Source organism: Pseudonaja textilis, chromosome 7 (genome assembly GCF_049901715.1).
Source record: "Pseudonaja textilis isolate UNSWEBS1 chromosome 7, rPseTex1.2, whole genome shotgun sequence".
NCBI classification, from domain to species: Eukaryota; Metazoa; Chordata; class Lepidosauria; order Squamata; family Elapidae; genus Pseudonaja; species Pseudonaja textilis.
Window position 1 is genome coordinate 36,897,154 of NC_141996.1, and position 18,381 is coordinate 36,915,534.

The 18,381-nt window shown below is 33.8% G+C and overlaps 1 protein-coding gene across 1 annotated transcript in view; it reads left to right on the forward strand.

Moving 5' to 3' along the window:
* Window positions 1-18,381, forward strand: part of EPHA6 (EPH receptor A6) — a 449,967-nt gene that overhangs the window by 376,556 nt on the left and 55,030 nt on the right. Inside the window, exon 13 of the mRNA XM_026700746.2 lies at window positions 5,534-5,595. Coding sequence (XP_026556531.1) covers window positions 5,534-5,595 — 62 coding nt within the window. The remainder of the gene's footprint in view (window positions 1-5,533; window positions 5,596-18,381) is intronic.

Here is an 18,381-nt window from a genome sequence, read left to right on the forward strand (position 1 = left end):
GGTGAGGAGGGGGTCTGTGGCACCTCCAAACCCCTTCCCAGATCCTCCCTATCTTCAGCTGCCTCTACAGGGCAGCCTTATCCTCCAAATCCATCTGGATCAGAGGCACCAAGACGGTGAGCACAGCAGGGATTGCGGAGAAACGCAAATCCCTGCTGTCGCCAAGCCTGTTCAAAAGTGTTTAAAATGCCATCACTCCTGGAGGAATTGAAGATGAGTCTTAAAAAACAGAAAGAAGACGCAGAAAGGGGAGGAAGATCCTTTGGCTTCGTATTTGGATTTTTTGAAATGGAGATCCTGAACTATGAAAAGCAAAAGGAAATGCTTCAAGAGCAAGAAGAAGGGCTGGACAAAGAAGAAGCCATTTTCAATGATCAGATAATGCAAAGTGTGGTAATAAGGGGAAAAGGGGGAAAGGAGTTAAAAGTTTGAGATCAAAGGGAACAGACAAAAAGAAAAATAGTCTGAAAAAGAAGTATAACAGAAAGGAGAAGCAGAAAAGAAAACTACAGAAGGGAAATTAGAGCGAGAAGGGTATAAAAAAGGGATAAGAAAAAGGGGGAAGATAGAAAGGGAAAGAACTTATGAGGGACAAAAACAGGAAATAAAGAAAAAGAGGAAACATACTAGGATTAAAGGTATTTGCTCAGCTAGAAAACACAGAGACAATGGTTAAATTAAGTTAAAAGTGAGGATTCTGCAAAGGTACAAAAGATAGTGTTGTGACAGTAGAATACTTTAATGAGTTAGAAACGAAATAAGTAAATAATCTATGAGATAAAACTGTATTGTTATGTAATGGTATGTTTATTTATAATTAATGCAATACTAGAGGGAAACATTGCAATTGTTTCTTAAGATTGATAAAATATTGAAAAGAAATATGAAAGATTTATAAGGAAATTTATACCAGTTATTAGAATGAATTTGAATAATTATTTTGCTTATTAATAGTAAATAATTTATAAGATAAAACTATGACTATCCAATGGTATGCTTATAACAGTTAAGTAATAATGAAGAAGGGAGGGAAACATTTCAATTGTTCTCAAAGATTGATAAATATTGAAAAGAAATGTGAAAGATTTACAAGGTTCATACCAGTACTAAAATGATTTTGAATAATTATTTTGTTTACTAATGTTTATACATATATATTGTTTTTGCTATGTTTTTAGAATTTTTCTTTTTACATTTTCAAGGGAAGTACCAAGCAGAGTCTGAATGATGAGATCTACATGATATAAAATAGATATAAGAAATTTGAATGTTATAATGTTATAATTTTAGAATGCACAAAGTCAATGTTTAATGAAATTTCATATGATAATAAAATAAGATTTAAAGGTGTTGCACTTGGATTGGCAATCATAGGGGGAATTTTACTTCTTAAGAATGTTGGAAGAGAACATATGAAATTGTAAACAGGACTGACAAAAGTATAAGTACAATGAATAAAAAGATATAGAAATTGAATACAATTGAATAAGAAGAAAATGAGATAACCATCAAAGAAAATTAAAAGAAGTAAAGGGAGAAGTGAGAAGTTGGAAAAAGAGTAATAAGATATGACGTTGAATACATAAGTTGAATATGCATATGAAATTGTGTCTGTATGGAAATGTGATAACCCAGAATGATGCTATACTCAAATAAGATGTTTTATTTGTTTTGTTAAAACTCAATAAAACTTTATTTTTAAAAATAGAATGACTAAATGACTAAAAATAGTCATCAGAATGGATGATGATGATAATGATGGATTCTGATAAAATCTATTATATATCACTGATGCTTCCTTGCTTATATTCTGACCAAGGCTTCCTGAGACACCAACAAACACACATAAAATCCCAAATCCTTTTATTTTAGTTCAATGGCTGTGAATTATCATTATTCACAGCCCAGAAGGATTTTCAACTGGTTATAAATAGTCCCAGGAATGTCTGCCAAAGTTCTTCGGAAGAATTCTGATAAGAAAGCACCTTATGTGACTTGAAGTGCTGCCAACAACTAAAGTCCCAATTAGTCTTTCAAAACCAAAATGGAGAACAAATTAAACACGGAGCATTCAGAGTCCAAATGACATTGCTTCCTGCAAAGGTTCTCCTACCTTTGCACTTCCTTTATACCTTATGGGAGGGCAATAACCTCCAAACCTTACTCCCAAGTTGCCCCTTTTGTCTTAGCTGCTCTTGCCTTCTGGCAGCTCTGTGTGCACACACACTGGGAACAGGCTCCCCTTGTTCTTCTGCCTCACTGCTGCCAGATTCTGGAGGCTCTGGAGTCACCACATAACTCCCAGATGGTCCTGGCCCCATCTCTGTGTCAGATGCAGGACCCTCATCTGGTCCTCCCCAGACTCCCAGACTGGTCTCTATTCTTCCCCACTGTCTGTTTCTGCTGCTGTCTGCACAGGCTGCCAGCAAACCACAACAGCTTAATCTATTCCTTATTTTATTCTATACTGATGTTTCCAACAGATTTCTTTACTAGCTATTCTTATTTCTGCTGTCGAGTAATCCTCCATTTATTTCAATGCAGTAGGCCTTTCTATGGATTAAATAATATCTGAGTTTTGTTTTTTTTGCTTGGTTAGTTACCTAAAGTATCTTTCAGTTCATATATAAAGCTGAAAAATATTTAGTAGGAAACTGCTAGAAGCATAAAATTCCATCAAGGTTAGGTTTTGACAGGCCATATTATATATATGTATTTATATTTCTGGGCAGAAGTAATGAAAAATAATAGCAGACAAAATGTAGATACGATTCCTTGGAAGAACCCATGTTCTTTATTCTTTTTATTGTTTAATCTGATGTTCATTTCAAATAGAATAGATTCATTCCCACAAATATGTATGTTGCTTTATTATATTGTTTTCAACCCTGCATGTAAGATTATCCATTACAGTAGTTTTGCATATATTATATACTTCTTTGTATTATTAGCATTACCTAAATAACATCTGATGGGATGCCCTGATTAGCATGTAAATTGAACCATTTTTCTATGTTATATTAGAGTAATAGTTTATTCCTGAATACCAATAGTAGAAACTGCTTAAGTAAATAAGGAAAGCAAAATTAGTACCAAAGTGATGTGGATGCATTTGTCTCAAGCACAGAATGTTAGTGATTCATTTTGTTTAAAATGAAAGACTGTCACTCAGGAATAGAGACAGTTCATGAATGCAAAACAACCAAACCAGAATGTCTGAGGTTTAATCCCAGCCTTTTTCACAGAGAAAACTCAGATCTGAAACTCTGAAGAGTCATTATCTAGTCTCACTGAGAATATGTTTCCATTGAACTATATCTTAGAATATTACTAATTTTAATGCATTAATTATGTTGATATTGTATTATAACTTTTCTTATATATTGCTTTTTGTTTTGGGGTGGAGATATATATATATATATTCTTAAGTTTTTGCGGGTACTTACATGTATGGCATTCAACTTTGTTCGGGTATTTTCCCATGTCATTATAGTTGTGCTTTTAAAGTTGTAGCAACGTTTTGGCAGAATCTCATCTTCCATCATCAGGCTTCTGTATTTGTGTTCGTCTGTGAGTCAGACTTTCATGGTAATTTCAGTTTTAAATTTGGGACTAGCCTACTGCTGTGCCAGAATGGTTTTTTCTTCATCCTGATTGGTTGGGAGTCTTGGTCTGTGTTTATTGGTCTTGGAGTTTGCTGTGTTCTGCTTGATTGGTGTTTCTAATATCTTCTGTCTGTTTTGTGGCTTTTTTTGTGTCTTGATTGGCTAGCAACATTGTGTTCCTGTATTGGAGGCTTTTAGTGCAGCTTGGCTCCGAGTAAATGGACAGCTATCATTTATTAGGAAGCTAGGTTTCATCTGGGTGCCTGGTTGGGGTGTGTTTGAGCTGGAGGTATCAGGGGGGATCTGTTTGTGCCCAGGTGTTTGCCTGGCTTGTGGTGTGGAGATTTTTTTGTTTGTGAGTGCAGGCTTCCAAATGATTAACAGTCTGGTGGAATCATCTCTTCTATTAATGCTTTCAGGTCTTTTTCCAATCTCTATGGCTTCTCATAATTCTGTGGCTGGGGTTTTCTATAGTGGTTAGGGTTTTGGTGCCATTGAAGTTGATGCTATGACCTGTGGCTTCCATGTCTTGGACTAGTGAGGAAGTGTGTTCCAGCTTTTTGACTGCATTTTTGTGTTCATCCAGGTGGGTACTTATTCTTCTATTGGTCTGTCCAATGTATGTGGCCAGGCATGATGCACAGGGGACTTCATATATGCCTTGGTTTTTCAGGTCAATTTCATCTTTGGGGTTTCTAAGGATGGCTGCTATTTTTCTGTCTGTTTTGAAGGCAGTCTTGATGTGATGCCTGTGTAGTATCTTACTGATTTTGTCTGTAGTACCTCTTATGTAGGAGAAAAGATGGAACAAGATAGCATCAGATGAAACTCCAGTAGATTCCTCCCTGATACAGTGGGACATAAGAGATAAAATAGGACATAAGAGGGAAAGCACAGTCAGTCTTGCAACATTCTGTTATTACAATTTTCTCAGTAAGGTATAGTTCTCATCTTTCTGTGGAATCTATTTATGGTGGTCTGTCCCAAAGAGTTCAATTATTACAACTTACATAGAAATCCTTCTAGCAGACTTTTACGTGCTGTATCCATGATGGGTATGGCTTATACATATTAATCTTTTACTGAAGCTATTGAAACAAAAATGTAGCATGTTCAGTTTATGTCTTCATTCACTGCTATAACCAAACAATATGTAGTTTGAACATAATAAAATAATGAAGTAATAAGAATAATTTATCAGACTTGTTCACCACCCAACTCTTAAAGACTGGACAGGTCAAATCAATTTTTTAAAAATACAACGAAACATTAAAAACATTAAAAAAATAAAGATAAAAATGATAAGTGCAGTGAAGCGAGGAGTCTCACTCTTCCTCACCAAAGGCTGGGTGAAGAGTCTTCAGAGGGCTTCTGAACAAGAGCAGACTGAAAGCCATCCAGAGGTTAGAGGGAATCTTGTTTTAGAGGGCAGGCACTATTACAGAGAAGATACACCCCCAGGGTATCGATTTATGACATTTTTAATCAAAGGAAATCAGAGTTCTTCAACCCTACAGGATTGAATCAGGAAAATGTTAAGGGAGACATGCAGAACCTCTAGTAATCAGGCTCTATATCATGTAGGGCTTTATAGGTAAGTACCAGCACTTAAAATTGCACCCAGAGAAAACCAATGACAGTGCAGCTTACAAAGCAGAGATGTGACACGGGCATATCAAGGCATTTCCACTGCTGCTTGTTTGACTACATACTGGGCCAATGAAAGCTTCAGGGTGGTCTTCAAGGACAGCCTCGTGTGGAGGATATACTATTTTGTACTTTGCAAAGCATCTTTGCTACAGAAAAGGATTGGAAAATAATATATTTTAGCAACAAAAATATATATTTTAGCAGCACAACTAATCTTTTCACAATAGCTGGAAATATAACAAATATAATCCTAATACATTGTTTTGGTATTCTTTCAGGTAGACCACTCATGATAGTGGTTGAATACATGGAGAATGGATCCCTTGACTCCTTTCTACGGGTGAGGTATCATTTTCTCAGGACATCTGAATAAGAATCCATTCTAAGAAAAGGTTTTAAATCATTTATCCTATTAATTTTTCCCTAATGTTATTCATAGATTTTTACTAGAAGATTGCTTAAGGTAAATATCTTAGGTACAGTAATATAAAAGTACAGCCAGAAAGAAAAGAATATTTAAACTTAAGAATATAATTGATTCTTTATACAAATTACATTTCTATATTTAGGCAAATGTATTTTAAATGTTGCTAGTATGAAACAAAAAGACAATTGAAATATGAATTCCTTGCCATATGGCAACTGCTCATTTTACTCATCCATTTGAAAAGATGTTTTCTCAGTGGGGCTCTTTTCACTTTGGAAGTGTAGTATAGGTTAGTAGTTTATTTATAATTATTAACGGTTATTTGTGCTTAAATAAATTGAATTAGCAACCACTGAAGTGACTTGATGATCTAATCTTAATGCACTTAAAGTCAGTTGTAAATAAATGTAGGGAGCATAAAAAGAAAATTGTAACAAAGTTTTCAATTAATAACATGTGCACAGCCAGTGATGAATTCCCAATCTTTAATATATTCATAACTAATACAGAAAATAGTTTGTCCTATTGACATGTTGCCATAATATAAAAGATATCTGACATACAATTCTTATACTGCCCCCCTTCTGCTGTTACAAATGCTTTAAAAACTTACTAAAATATACTAGCTTAATTTAAGTCACGATAGCTATCTTCATAGTGCCAGAAGTTGTTTTTAGTTCACTTATATCTAATTTAGAATCTGTATGTCATGAACTCATGGAAAATGATTCATAAAAGTCTTTTGTTCATGATAGTTAAAAAAAAGAGTCAGAAAGAGATAAAGGAAGTTTTTTGGGCTATGTGATTGGGTTGGATTAATAGCTTTTGTTCTTAAACTGAACAAAAGAAATTGTCAACAGATTAATGACCCTAAAAAGATTTTCCAGATTTCCTTTTGATTAGAAAGGAGGCTTCAAGTCAGTGCCACCTATGGGATGTGTGCCATGAAAAGAAAAAAGGTTGAATGTCTGCCTTTCATTTAACCAAGGTCAGAGCTATGGAAATGGAAAGTGTGAAGGGGCACAATCTTAGTTTGGAAGGCTATTTGTTAGTTCTTTTTATTATCTTGTTTCTTCCTTTTGGTTTCTGAAAATAAAAGTATCTCAGAAGCCTCCTGCTGAAGTAGGATCCCTCTTCCTAATTAGATATGCCTGCCATTCACTTACTGAATGGGCATAAGGTCAGTTTTGACTGAAAAAGGGAGCTGTTTCCTACATATATTGTTTATGACCTCTGGACCATAAAGCTAAAATGGGGGAAATGTTTAAAGTCATATAATAAAGACAAAATGAAAAAGTGGAGACAAAATAGAATTGAGTCAACAATATGGTTTAGCAAGAGTTATATATTCATCACTACACTCATAACAGCCTTCAAGCAACAGACCTTGCGTGAAATGGACCACTCTATTCCAATTAATTTGCATAATGATGATATTATGCAAATGACACACATTGATTAAAATGAGGTTATGTGGCATTTCTATAATGATGAAATTACACGAATAACACAAAATGACATGGATGGTGTACACTCTGGCCTAGTGAAAATTTGTAAATAACAAACATCTGCCTAAATTAGTCTATAAAGATTAGAAACAGTCAAAAATTATATATTGGTGATTGGTAGAGCATAATCCTGATATTTTCCATCAGAATTGAGGAGAAAAGGTCTGCTTGAATATCTGCGAGTGTATGCTCATCCAAATAGTCTCTATTGGTAACAGTTCATGCATGGTTTATATACAAGGTTTCCACAAGACACTAAACTAAACTAACAAACCAGGTTATTTAGCATTTTATGTACATTAAGCGTAAATATTAAGCATCTCTTTTGTCCATTCTTCTGCAGTTGGTACATGCTTCAGTCTTCAATATTTAGCAGAAGAAATACTTGCAGTGCCTAAAATACATGCAATGTTATCATACTAGGGTTTTTGTTTTGTGGATATGTAAAATTAAGACAAATTAATATGTGTGAACAAGTTTAATGGATTTTGAAATGGAGGGGGCTGCTGTTATTCTTTGATATAGGTATGTCATCAAGCTTTTTATGTCAAAATATAAAACTGAAATAGATACACTGCAGATATATTAAAATAGCAAATCTCCTTTTGGGGAGATATACAGTATATTAAAGCAAGGTATCTTGAACTATTTACCAAACTTCAAGAAACCTTGAGAAGGAAAGATGAAAAATAGTTATCTATGAAGCAGAAAAGTTAGGATATAGGGCTGTACATTGAAACAATGTACAATGTGTACAATGGAGCAGCTCTTCTATAATTCCCAGTGTAGCATTGCTATTAACCTCATCTTCCTGACAGCTAGAGGTTACACACTTAAGTAGAAGCCCTGTGCTAAATAACAGTTGAGAAAGAAGAGACTTCCATAAAATGAAGCCATAAAGTGAGTGCTCTAAATCCATCTAAGTTAGCTTCTCTACCTTAGATTGGATGAAGAGGTTAACATGATGCTGCAAAGCGTAATAGTCAGTTTTATTTGTCAGTTACAAAAGTACTTAAAAAATAGAGCCTGTCTCTATCTCTTTTTTCCCCGTAATACACACACAACAAAATGTTTGATTTCTCCCTCCTTATTTTTATTCACGTCTTTTCCTTCTTTTGTTATTTTTAAATTATAAAAGAAGAAACAAAGCTGAAAAAAGAAACAAGAACACACAAGACTTATTTTTGGAGACCTCAAGAAACTTAAGCCATGATCCTTTACAGTTATCCATAGCCGATCTGTATTATCAATTCTGCAAACCACCAAATAATTGGAGGCAGGTGTTTGTCTTTCTGATGCTGAACACAAGTCAATATATCTATTTTCTTTGCTCAGAACTGAAAATATTAAATCTTAAAGCAAAGTCAATACATATAAGCCTTCTTAACAATATGAACAATATATATAAATAAAGCATTAATTTCACAGCATTTTCAACAATATAAATAAAATGAGTTCATTTCTATACTTGTCGAAAAAAATGTAATCTAAATATCCATGACAATGGTTAGCAGATTTGTGTTGGTTTGTTTATGATTTCTTGTTTGGTCTTGGTTTTAGTTTTGGGTCTTGGTTTTGGATGATGATGATGATGATGATAATGATTATTTTAAACAATTTGTCTTTTTCTTCAAAAATTTAAACACCTCAATATAAGTGTCTTAGCTGGCTTTGTTGGGTTTTTGCCCTGTCATACAAATTTAGAAATATCTTTTTTGCCATTGTTTAAATGGTGTTTTCATAGTCAATATTAGTACTAATCTGAAATAACAATAACATTCTGGATAACACATTAATCTTAATCGCTGAAATTCTACCCAGCAATGACAATTGAAGTTTAGCCTACTTTATTAAATCCTTCTTAATTTCCTTTCATATCTTGGTATTTTTAATTCCAGGTAATTATAATGGCATTTGTAACCAGATCTTTCCTATAGTAATTATTTTTGAAATTAAAAAAAGTTTTGATTGTGATACTAGTAGTGAAACCATTGGACTTATCCCACCTTTTAAAAAAAGTATAGAATTTTTCTAACAATATGTCTCTTCAGATTCTTGCCTTTTTTTTTCTCTGTATCATAAATCTCTGTGGAGCCCATTGGCTTAGCCTGGTACTTCTATAGTTGATATGTTTCTATTAGACAATGTTTTTTGTTTTATCCATAACAGACAGTTTGCTCCATAATATAATCTGACTGGAAGAAAGCTAATCCAGTTTTCTCTTTTCCATCTTGCAAAAGTTTGAATGATACTCTTTTTTTTTCTATTCCATGTAAATATATTAATTGTTCTGCAATTTTTTTATCTGGGATTTGAATTAGTGCCATTTCAAATAAGAAGTTTATACAGAGTAATATTTACATTTCTATTGTCATTGTAGCTCCCAGCCAGGAAAGTTTTAAGCTTTTCCACCTTTCTTGTTTTATCTCTTTCTGTAGTTTATTGTAATTATTTCAAAATATGTCTTTGTTGCATCCTGTCAAGTCCTAAATGTTTCACTGCATCTTTTGTTATTTCATACTGAGATTCTTTTTACATAGAATGTTCTTCTCTAAAAGATAAATGCCTTGCTATTATCTTTGGTTTTCTTTCATTGATTATATTTGGAAAAGCAATGAAAATCTTTGAGTAATTTCATCCACAGCTATGGATTCATAATATGGTTTCATGATTATGAATATTGTATCTGCGTAACGTTTCATCTTGTATTCCTTAATTTTGATGCCAATTATTTGTTTCTTTGTTTATTGGATCTTGTTGGCCAAAACTACCACAACTTTTACCAATAGTAGAGGATAGAGAGTTGGCATTCTTGTTTTGTACTTAAATAAACTTGTGGGGGGAGGGGAATCATAGCGTAGTCACTCCATGGAAAAATTTTAAGGTATCAGATAGTCCTCAATCATAATTGAGCTCAAAATTTCCATTACAGTTTCCAAGACAGTTGCTAAGTGAGTTTATTCCATTTTACAATCTTTCTTGCCACAGTTGTTTAAGTGAATCACTGTAATTGTTAAGTTAGTAACATGATTGTTAAGTGAATCTGGTTTCCCCATTGCCTTTGTTTGTCAGAGGTTGGGAAAGGTGATCACATGACCCCAGGACACTGCAATCATTATAAATATATGTCAGTTGCCAAATGTCAAATTTTGATCATGTGACCATGGGGATGCTGTAAATGTGAAAAACAATCGTAAGTCACTTTTTCAGTGCCATTGTAACTTAGAAAAGTCACTAAAAATGGTTGTAAATCAAGGACTACTTGTAAAACATTTAAACATGAGTCAAAATTAGTTCTAATATGAAAATTGTATTTTGAATATAGAATCAATGTTGGACAGTTTTGGTACACATGATAACCTCCATTAACAAAAGAAATAATTGTTCTTCTCACTAAATATTTGGACATTCTTGCTTCCTCATATCACCTGTTTTCAGGGACGTAAGCAAGGATGTTGAGGACTCAAGGCAAACCTCTCAGGTAGGGACCACATCCCAGGGTAATTCATTAGTAAATAGTTTGGCAGCCATATCTGAAGAAACACATTGTTTCTAGTGCTGGAGTCTTCTTCACACAAGCCACTTAAATGGAGGAATAGCAACAACAATAGTAGCTCAGGTACAGTTTGGGGAGTGGCAGAGCCAAAAGTCCTGTCAATTACCAGAAATTGATTACAAAAATTGAAACAGGTTTTCTGCATCTCTTTGCTGCCATCTAGTGGCACTATCGTGTCAGTTTCTACTAAGGTTCTCCATTTCTCTGCTTGTCGCATTGTGTGCTGCTTAGACAAATGCATTGGTCCTCTATTCATGTTGTGTTTGCAGGAGACATTGGGCAATTATTTTTAAAAGCTGCAGCATTGACTTGGGACTCATCCCTATGAGCTCTAAAGCTGATGCCATGCCTTATCTGACAAAAGTTATAACATTATTTGTAATAACTAGCCCAATTAAGAATTCTAAACAACTCAAAAGCTTGCAGATTCTTTAGATAATTAGTCTAAAAACCATACTGCCAGTTATGATATATGATTTTGAAGACACTCATACTTCTATTACTAACCTTAAAGACTGGTAACTGTTACTATGTTTTCCAATAAGTTCAGAAAATAAAAAGGTCCAGTGTACAATTTTGAAAAAAAGTGAAAGTGGTTTAATAGAAGCCTTATTGTTTATATATGCAAATTCACCCAATTGTCCTGTTGAGCTCATCAAACATACCCATGTGATTGTAGAAATAAATGTGGACAACATAATAAACAAGAATGGTGACATGAGTTTTCTGCCAAGCACAGTGATAAAATTATTGTTTTCGCTCAATTCTACATTCCAGAGCAGACACAAACATGCTAAATAAGTGTTCAGTTGCTGAAATTTAGAAAACCATGTATTTCTGTATATATGTATGTATGTATGTGTGTATATATATATACACATTATATATATATAATGAATGGATATGATCTTAATCAGTGCAAAGTTCAAATTTCAAATTCTGGGCTTCTTTCTCCTGTCTATTTGAGCCAGTGCACATTTGGCTGCTCCTTTTTCAGCCTTGAAGCTTTCAGCCATCTGTTCCTTGTTTACCAAATGGGTATCTTTGGCATAAAAAGCAAAATCCCATGCTTCATCAGTTTCAACCATTACATTATGTTAACATCAATTCTCCCTAATGCTTTGAGTTGTTTTTATATTTGTATTGAAAACCAAGGATAAAGCGTTTTACAAATTACAGAGTAAAGCATTTAGGGAAATAGTTTCATGCCTACATTTTGTGCTGTGACACTTCAGCAGACAAAACCAAAAAATCATGAGCCAAGACATAATAGGCCTGGCTACAGAAATCATAGACCCAATATTTCAGCTGTTTTAAGAATTCAGACAATATTTTCCAGCAGGCTTGGATCTAAAGTGACCTCCCAGGAACAGCAGAATGAGAAAGGCAGCTGAGCAAACACAACTTCTGCTGTCAAATCATTCTAGATATGAGAATATGTGTGTTATCTATCATATAAGTGAAGTCCCATCCAGCTAAGGACTACTTAGTAACCATGCTTGTAACTGACTAGGTGCTGTAACTTGAGTGCCTGGTTTCTCAGTCTGGCCCCTGATACCCTTGGCTGGAAATGAAACATCACTAGTAGATTACTTTCTCTTTTAACTGAAACGCCGCCGTGGCCATAATTTGAATGAGAGAGAAAGTAACTGAATTATTGTTGTTTGGTCTGCCAGGTAGTCCATGACACTAGGTCATTTGGTAGCTGGAACATCTAACCAGGCAACATCAATTTAGAAATTAAGGATAGATCACTGGGGAAAAAAGCTTCCCTGCCAATCTTGCCTAAATTTTCAGCAAATCTTGTCATATTTCAAAAGTTTGATAAGGCGAGTTTTTCCTGGCACAGAAAGAAAAGCTATGTATTTCTATCACTTGTTCTGCCAGTATTCAAATGTCTTTTGTATACTGGCAGCTAAGAGAAAGAAAGTATTTTTCACAATAAATTAATGAATTTACTGATGAAGAACTGATACACAGTTATTTTACAACTCATTCAGGAAGCACTAGCTATTGCCATTCATGTATCCATTATCCATATAGGTAAAGCTATTGCCATTCATGTATCCATTATCCATATATCTATATATGCTTAGGATTTCAATTTTTGTCATAAAATTGTCAAAAATGCTTTTCAAATATTGATTAAATCAATATTTAGTATTAATTAAATAGGTAAGAAATCAACAAAAGTAACATAATTTAAAATAATAAAAAGAAATGGTTTTCTTACTGAAATTAGTATGTTATAATATTCCAGTACAATTCATACATTAAACATTTTGAAAACAATAATCAGATGTTTTACATGTGAAACTGTTTTATGTTAGAATTTTTCATGTACATTTTTCCAGGACACTTATTCGCAAAATAATATGGAAAGAACATCCAGAAATCATATATATGTATGGGGGGGGGACACCACTGGATTGAGTAGATTGATTATATAGGAAGACAGTTCTGGAACTGATTGATTGATTCATATATTTTATAATGATTGTCTTTACCTATTTTCTTCATATCCTAACATTTAGATCTTTTTAAAATATTGTTTCACTTTTCCAAATAACCAGAAGCATGCAATATCTAAAAGCAGCTGCTTCTGTTTTAGCTTTTAGCTTGTAATGGTACAAAAACATGGCATCTTGCTGTGCACTGACTGATGCTGTCAAGTATTAACTGCAGTACATCTCAATGCATTATCAGATTCTTAGAATTCCTGAGCATCCATAATCAATTAATGCCATACAATCAAAGTCACAAAGGTTCCTGTACTGTTGATATCCATTCAAACCCCAGATTTCACAAATGATATTATCTAAGCATTCACCAATTATTCACTAATCATCTAGCAAGATACAGCTTACCAACTCTGTATTATAATTACCTGGACAAGTGATTTCTGGTCCCATAGGGAGGACAATCAAAGAAGGGACTTTTTTCTTGTTTTTGTTCTTGTTCTTTGTGTTTTTGAAGAAAAGATGGGATAGGTGGATTCCATTCAATATTAGAATTACAAGCTGTGCGTGCTGATCAAAGTGAGATACTTTTTAACTCTATAGAGAAAATAAGAATATTTGGAAAGAGCTTGTTCTTCAGTACACTGAGTGGAGTATTGATTGACATTTTCTTTAATAGCCTAGCTAAACCACAAGTCTGACTGAATCTAGAAACCACACTTCTAAGGAAAAGATATTTAAAAGTGAAACCTTCAAACAATCCTGCATAAATTCACCACTCCAGTTATTTCAGAGTCCTTTCAATACTGGCAGATTGTTCTACTGATTTAAAATCAGTTTTTCATTAATGGAATCTAACATCTTGAGGGCATGGGGAAATTTTTCTGCTTTTAGTTTTCCTATATAGAAATTCCCAGTCTTTGCTAAATTCTAAATAGTGATTGATTTGAAAAATGCTTCTGAATGATCCCAGCATATAGGAAATAGGAAAATCACAAACCTCAGGCAGTAGTGATGTAGCTCTTTTCTCTGGAAAAATGTTTGAAAACAACATTTATCTATTAAATTTATATGCCACCCAACTCACTATTGAGGGCCAATGGGAGTATATTACAACATTTGTTGGGTCATGTTCAGTTGAAGATTAGTGCTACAAATTTATTTTTAGAAATATATGAGCTCTTTTTCTCTTTTGTTCTCTCCTCCGCTTTCTCCCAAATTTCCTCAATAGACAAATATGTTGTCTATTTTTTCTCTGCATGTGATTCTTCCCATTAATTATTCACCTTTGATAAATAATTAAATTTGGCAAGCCAGTTATTGCTTAATTTCAACTCCCAGCTTCCCTCACTGTTAGAGATGCTTCTTAAGGATGCTGGAAGTTGCACTTCAACAATTCAAGATGTGTGCTCTTATACTTTTCAGACGTTTGCATATTGCGCATGTCAAATACAATGTGAAAGATGATTCTTATATTATTAATATTACAATAATAAAACATTTTAATTAGTGTAAGTCAAACTTTTGGTACAGTGTGATATTACAAAAAATGAGGAAATGCCTAGAGGCTACTTTAAATGATGGGTACGGACTACATAACTTCTTTAAATGTTCATTCCATTATATTCCAGTATAAAATGATTCTGCAAAGTTTGGATCCCCCCCCCTTTTTTTTTAGTTTGATCCATGCAAACAGAGGCAGAGAATGTATCATGATTTAATTAATGCTATGCATTTCTAATCCTCCATAATTAAATGTTGAAGGCAACATGCAAGTTTCATTGATACAGTTTTTTGTTTAAAATGGTTGCTTCCTGGAATGAACAAAATGTTTACGTGGAATGAATAGCTTCTACTGGAGAGAGTGGGGTTTTTTGTCAATATTTTATGCAGTGTTCTGTAACTGGACTGGAATATTTCTTGAAACAAGCTTTGCAAAACAGCATCAGCTGTTGAATATAAAATAATTTATTTCATGTACCCTAGAATGGCAATATAAGAGTGAAACCAGCCAAGCATTAGATATACCTTTGGCTGTCAAAAACAGTTTATTTGGCAAAGCTATTAAAGGCTGCTTAGAATTTGATGGAACAGTGCCTTGGATAAATTTACTGTGTTATGAATTGTTGCCAAGACTGATAAACACTCTTAAAAGACAACTGGGAATTGTATCAAAAGTAATTTTGGGGATAACCCCTGGGAATCAGAAGTATGCATTAGACACCAACTTCATGTAGCATAAATGTTCAGTAAAAAGTTTCTATTATTTCTTGTGGGAAAATATTTTTTTTAAAATAGCCAAAGAATTTTGTATATCAAAATACATATAAATTTATTCAAATGTCTAGCTAAAAAAGCTATGGGGTAATCAGTGAATTGATTTGATATGTCAGGAATCTTGCTAAAACATATATCCAAAAGGCAAGGGCATCTGCATTTTAAAAAAATATTTTATTACAGAGGTGTTTGTTTTATTTGCCCAAAATTACATTGGAGCATGTAGCATGTGACAGGAAATGCTACAATCAGATAACTTACAATTTTACCTTTTGAACCCTATGGCTCTTCAAATATAGATGAAAGTATTGGGCATTACTTGCTGAGAGAAATAGGCAAAATTACTATATAAACTTTATTCCAATAGATGAACATTACAACTTCATTCCCCCTATATCTGTCTCAAACTTCTCATTAGTTACAAAAACAAAGCCAAAAGTGGATTTCAGTGAATTCCAGCATTGATTCTTGCCATTGCTTCTTGGACAGTATGTTGCTGCATTACTCACTTAGAGCCACAGTTATCACCACTTCATGACATGACATACTATTAAAAATCTGTCTTAAAGGCTATGGAAGCTGTTTTGAAACAGAAGAACTAATATCCTGCTCCTATCTGTATCAATTGCCCATTATATAAATTTACCTTGGATGCAATGTAAAAATTTACTATTCGTTCATGCGTTGTGTGCGGGATATTTAATATAATAGATGAAGAAGAAGATGGGAGCCCTGGGTCAGTTCATTTGCATACTAGAAACATCAACATATGTTAGAAAAGCACCAGGAGTTCATGTGTATCTCTTCAAAATATTCTAGCATCTCAAACGAACTATTCATTTATAAAATTCAAATAACATTACTCTAAATTCCATTAGGAAACATGTAGATGGAATGCAACTTTAATGGAGAACAGTGCTTTAAAGTTTATAATCCCCTGGTCCAAATAAGATTGACTGCCACCTGGAATCTTTGTAGATTAAATGGAATGACTGACTACCTTGTGGAACTTGGTGGTTTCCAGTAGATTCTTTGAGACATCCATTGTGACCTTGTAATCATCTCCTTGCAATAGAAAGTGGCCAGAATGCTTTGATTGCCATGATTACCCTTGGCTGGATGATCCCTAGTGAATTCCTGGCTTACTGATGACCTCTAGAAAATGAAATAGCAGAAGAGGTGCTTGGAGCATTGTGATAGGAAGATGAAAAATGAATGCAACTTTCAGGGAAATGAGTTTGGGACTGCACTTTGCTATTTCCTCTCCCTTATTATGGTGAAACAAGGGGGAAAGGGTAGGAGCCCTTACACATCAGAACAGCCTTGTCTTGTAAGTTTGATTAGTTTGAACTTGGTTGGATTTTTTAATAAGTTGTTAAAAATAATTACTTTGTAAAGCCCTTGAATCACTATCATTTATTGCTGTGCTGTGTTATGTTTGGGGTGATATCTGTTTTCATTGGTATTGATTTTTAATTATTTATTATCATGATTAAATAATGTATCCCACTAAAATTAACTATGCGTAGTGTGCAACAATTATAGTACAATGTTATGGTCGACATTTTGGGAAGTTGTCGTGTACTCATATTCCTTATTATTATATAGACGTAATACATTTGATGGATACATTACAAACTGCCAAGATCTGATCAATAAACTTGAATTCTATCTAAAACTGATTAAATTCAGATTAAATAAATTCACAGTCAAGACAATCAACAATCAAGACATCTCTTTAATTTGTCTAAGAACTGAGAATTTGTATAAGAACTGAAAAAAATATGTCTAAGAATATATTTTTCCATACTGTACCTTCTGAAAATTAGTTCTTGGTTGCAGTTACTGAATTTGTTCTAAAATAAATACTACTTTTAATATTTCTTACACCTGAAAATGAATGGTAGGCATATATTAAGACCAAACTGAATAGTCCATGAAAATGCACTGTAACAGTTGACTAGCAGGCTCCTACTGAACAAAAACTGTATTTAAATGCAATTGAAAGTGGCAAACTGAATTGGACAAAAGTCAGTTTTTGCAGACAAGGCAAGGACTGGCAAACAATGCTATATGTTTCCTGGTATAAATAATGCAAATTAAATGGCTGCATCAAACATTATGAATTAACTACATGCACACACCTTTGAACAATGTGGCAATACACATGTGATCATTGTGATGTCATTTTGACTTGCTAAGCTATTGATAGGGAGGTCTTAGCTTAACAATAACAGTGACAGGTTGAAAACTGGCAATGGGACAGTAGATTTCATGTTGGTATATTTTAGCTAAATACAGAATAATAATGGAAAACACTGAAACTCATCTTCATGGTGCCTTTGGTACATTTCTAGGTAGATAAACTGTATTAATACTATTTCTATAACAGAAATTGTAGTATATTGAATTAAGGAGGCAATGGGCAACCAAAGTATTTCCCCATGCTTGCTTACACTCTGCAATCAACTTTGCTGCAAATTCCCCTTCTACATGACTGCTTTCTCACCACTGGCTCCAAATAAAGATTGTTAGTGGTATGAACTACTTCCGCTTTCAGTCAAAAAAAGACATGAGGGGAAAATCTTACCCAGTAGAGACTTCATACAGACTTCATACAGATTCTATTTTGATGCATAGTCTAAAAAACTTTGCAGAAGGGGAAAAAAACCAGACTAGACAGACTGAAATATAGCAGATTGCATGGGGGAAAATATTATTTGAAAATAATGGATAGTAATGGAGAAATAAAGCATAGAAATCCTATTTAAAATCTTTGCAACATAGCACAAGGCACTGTGAAATTTAGTACATAAAAGACAAGACAAAGGTCATCAGTACAGTCTGTATGTTGTATTGCCTGTGGTAGAAAGTCAAAAGTAAAAGAAAGAAGAAGTAC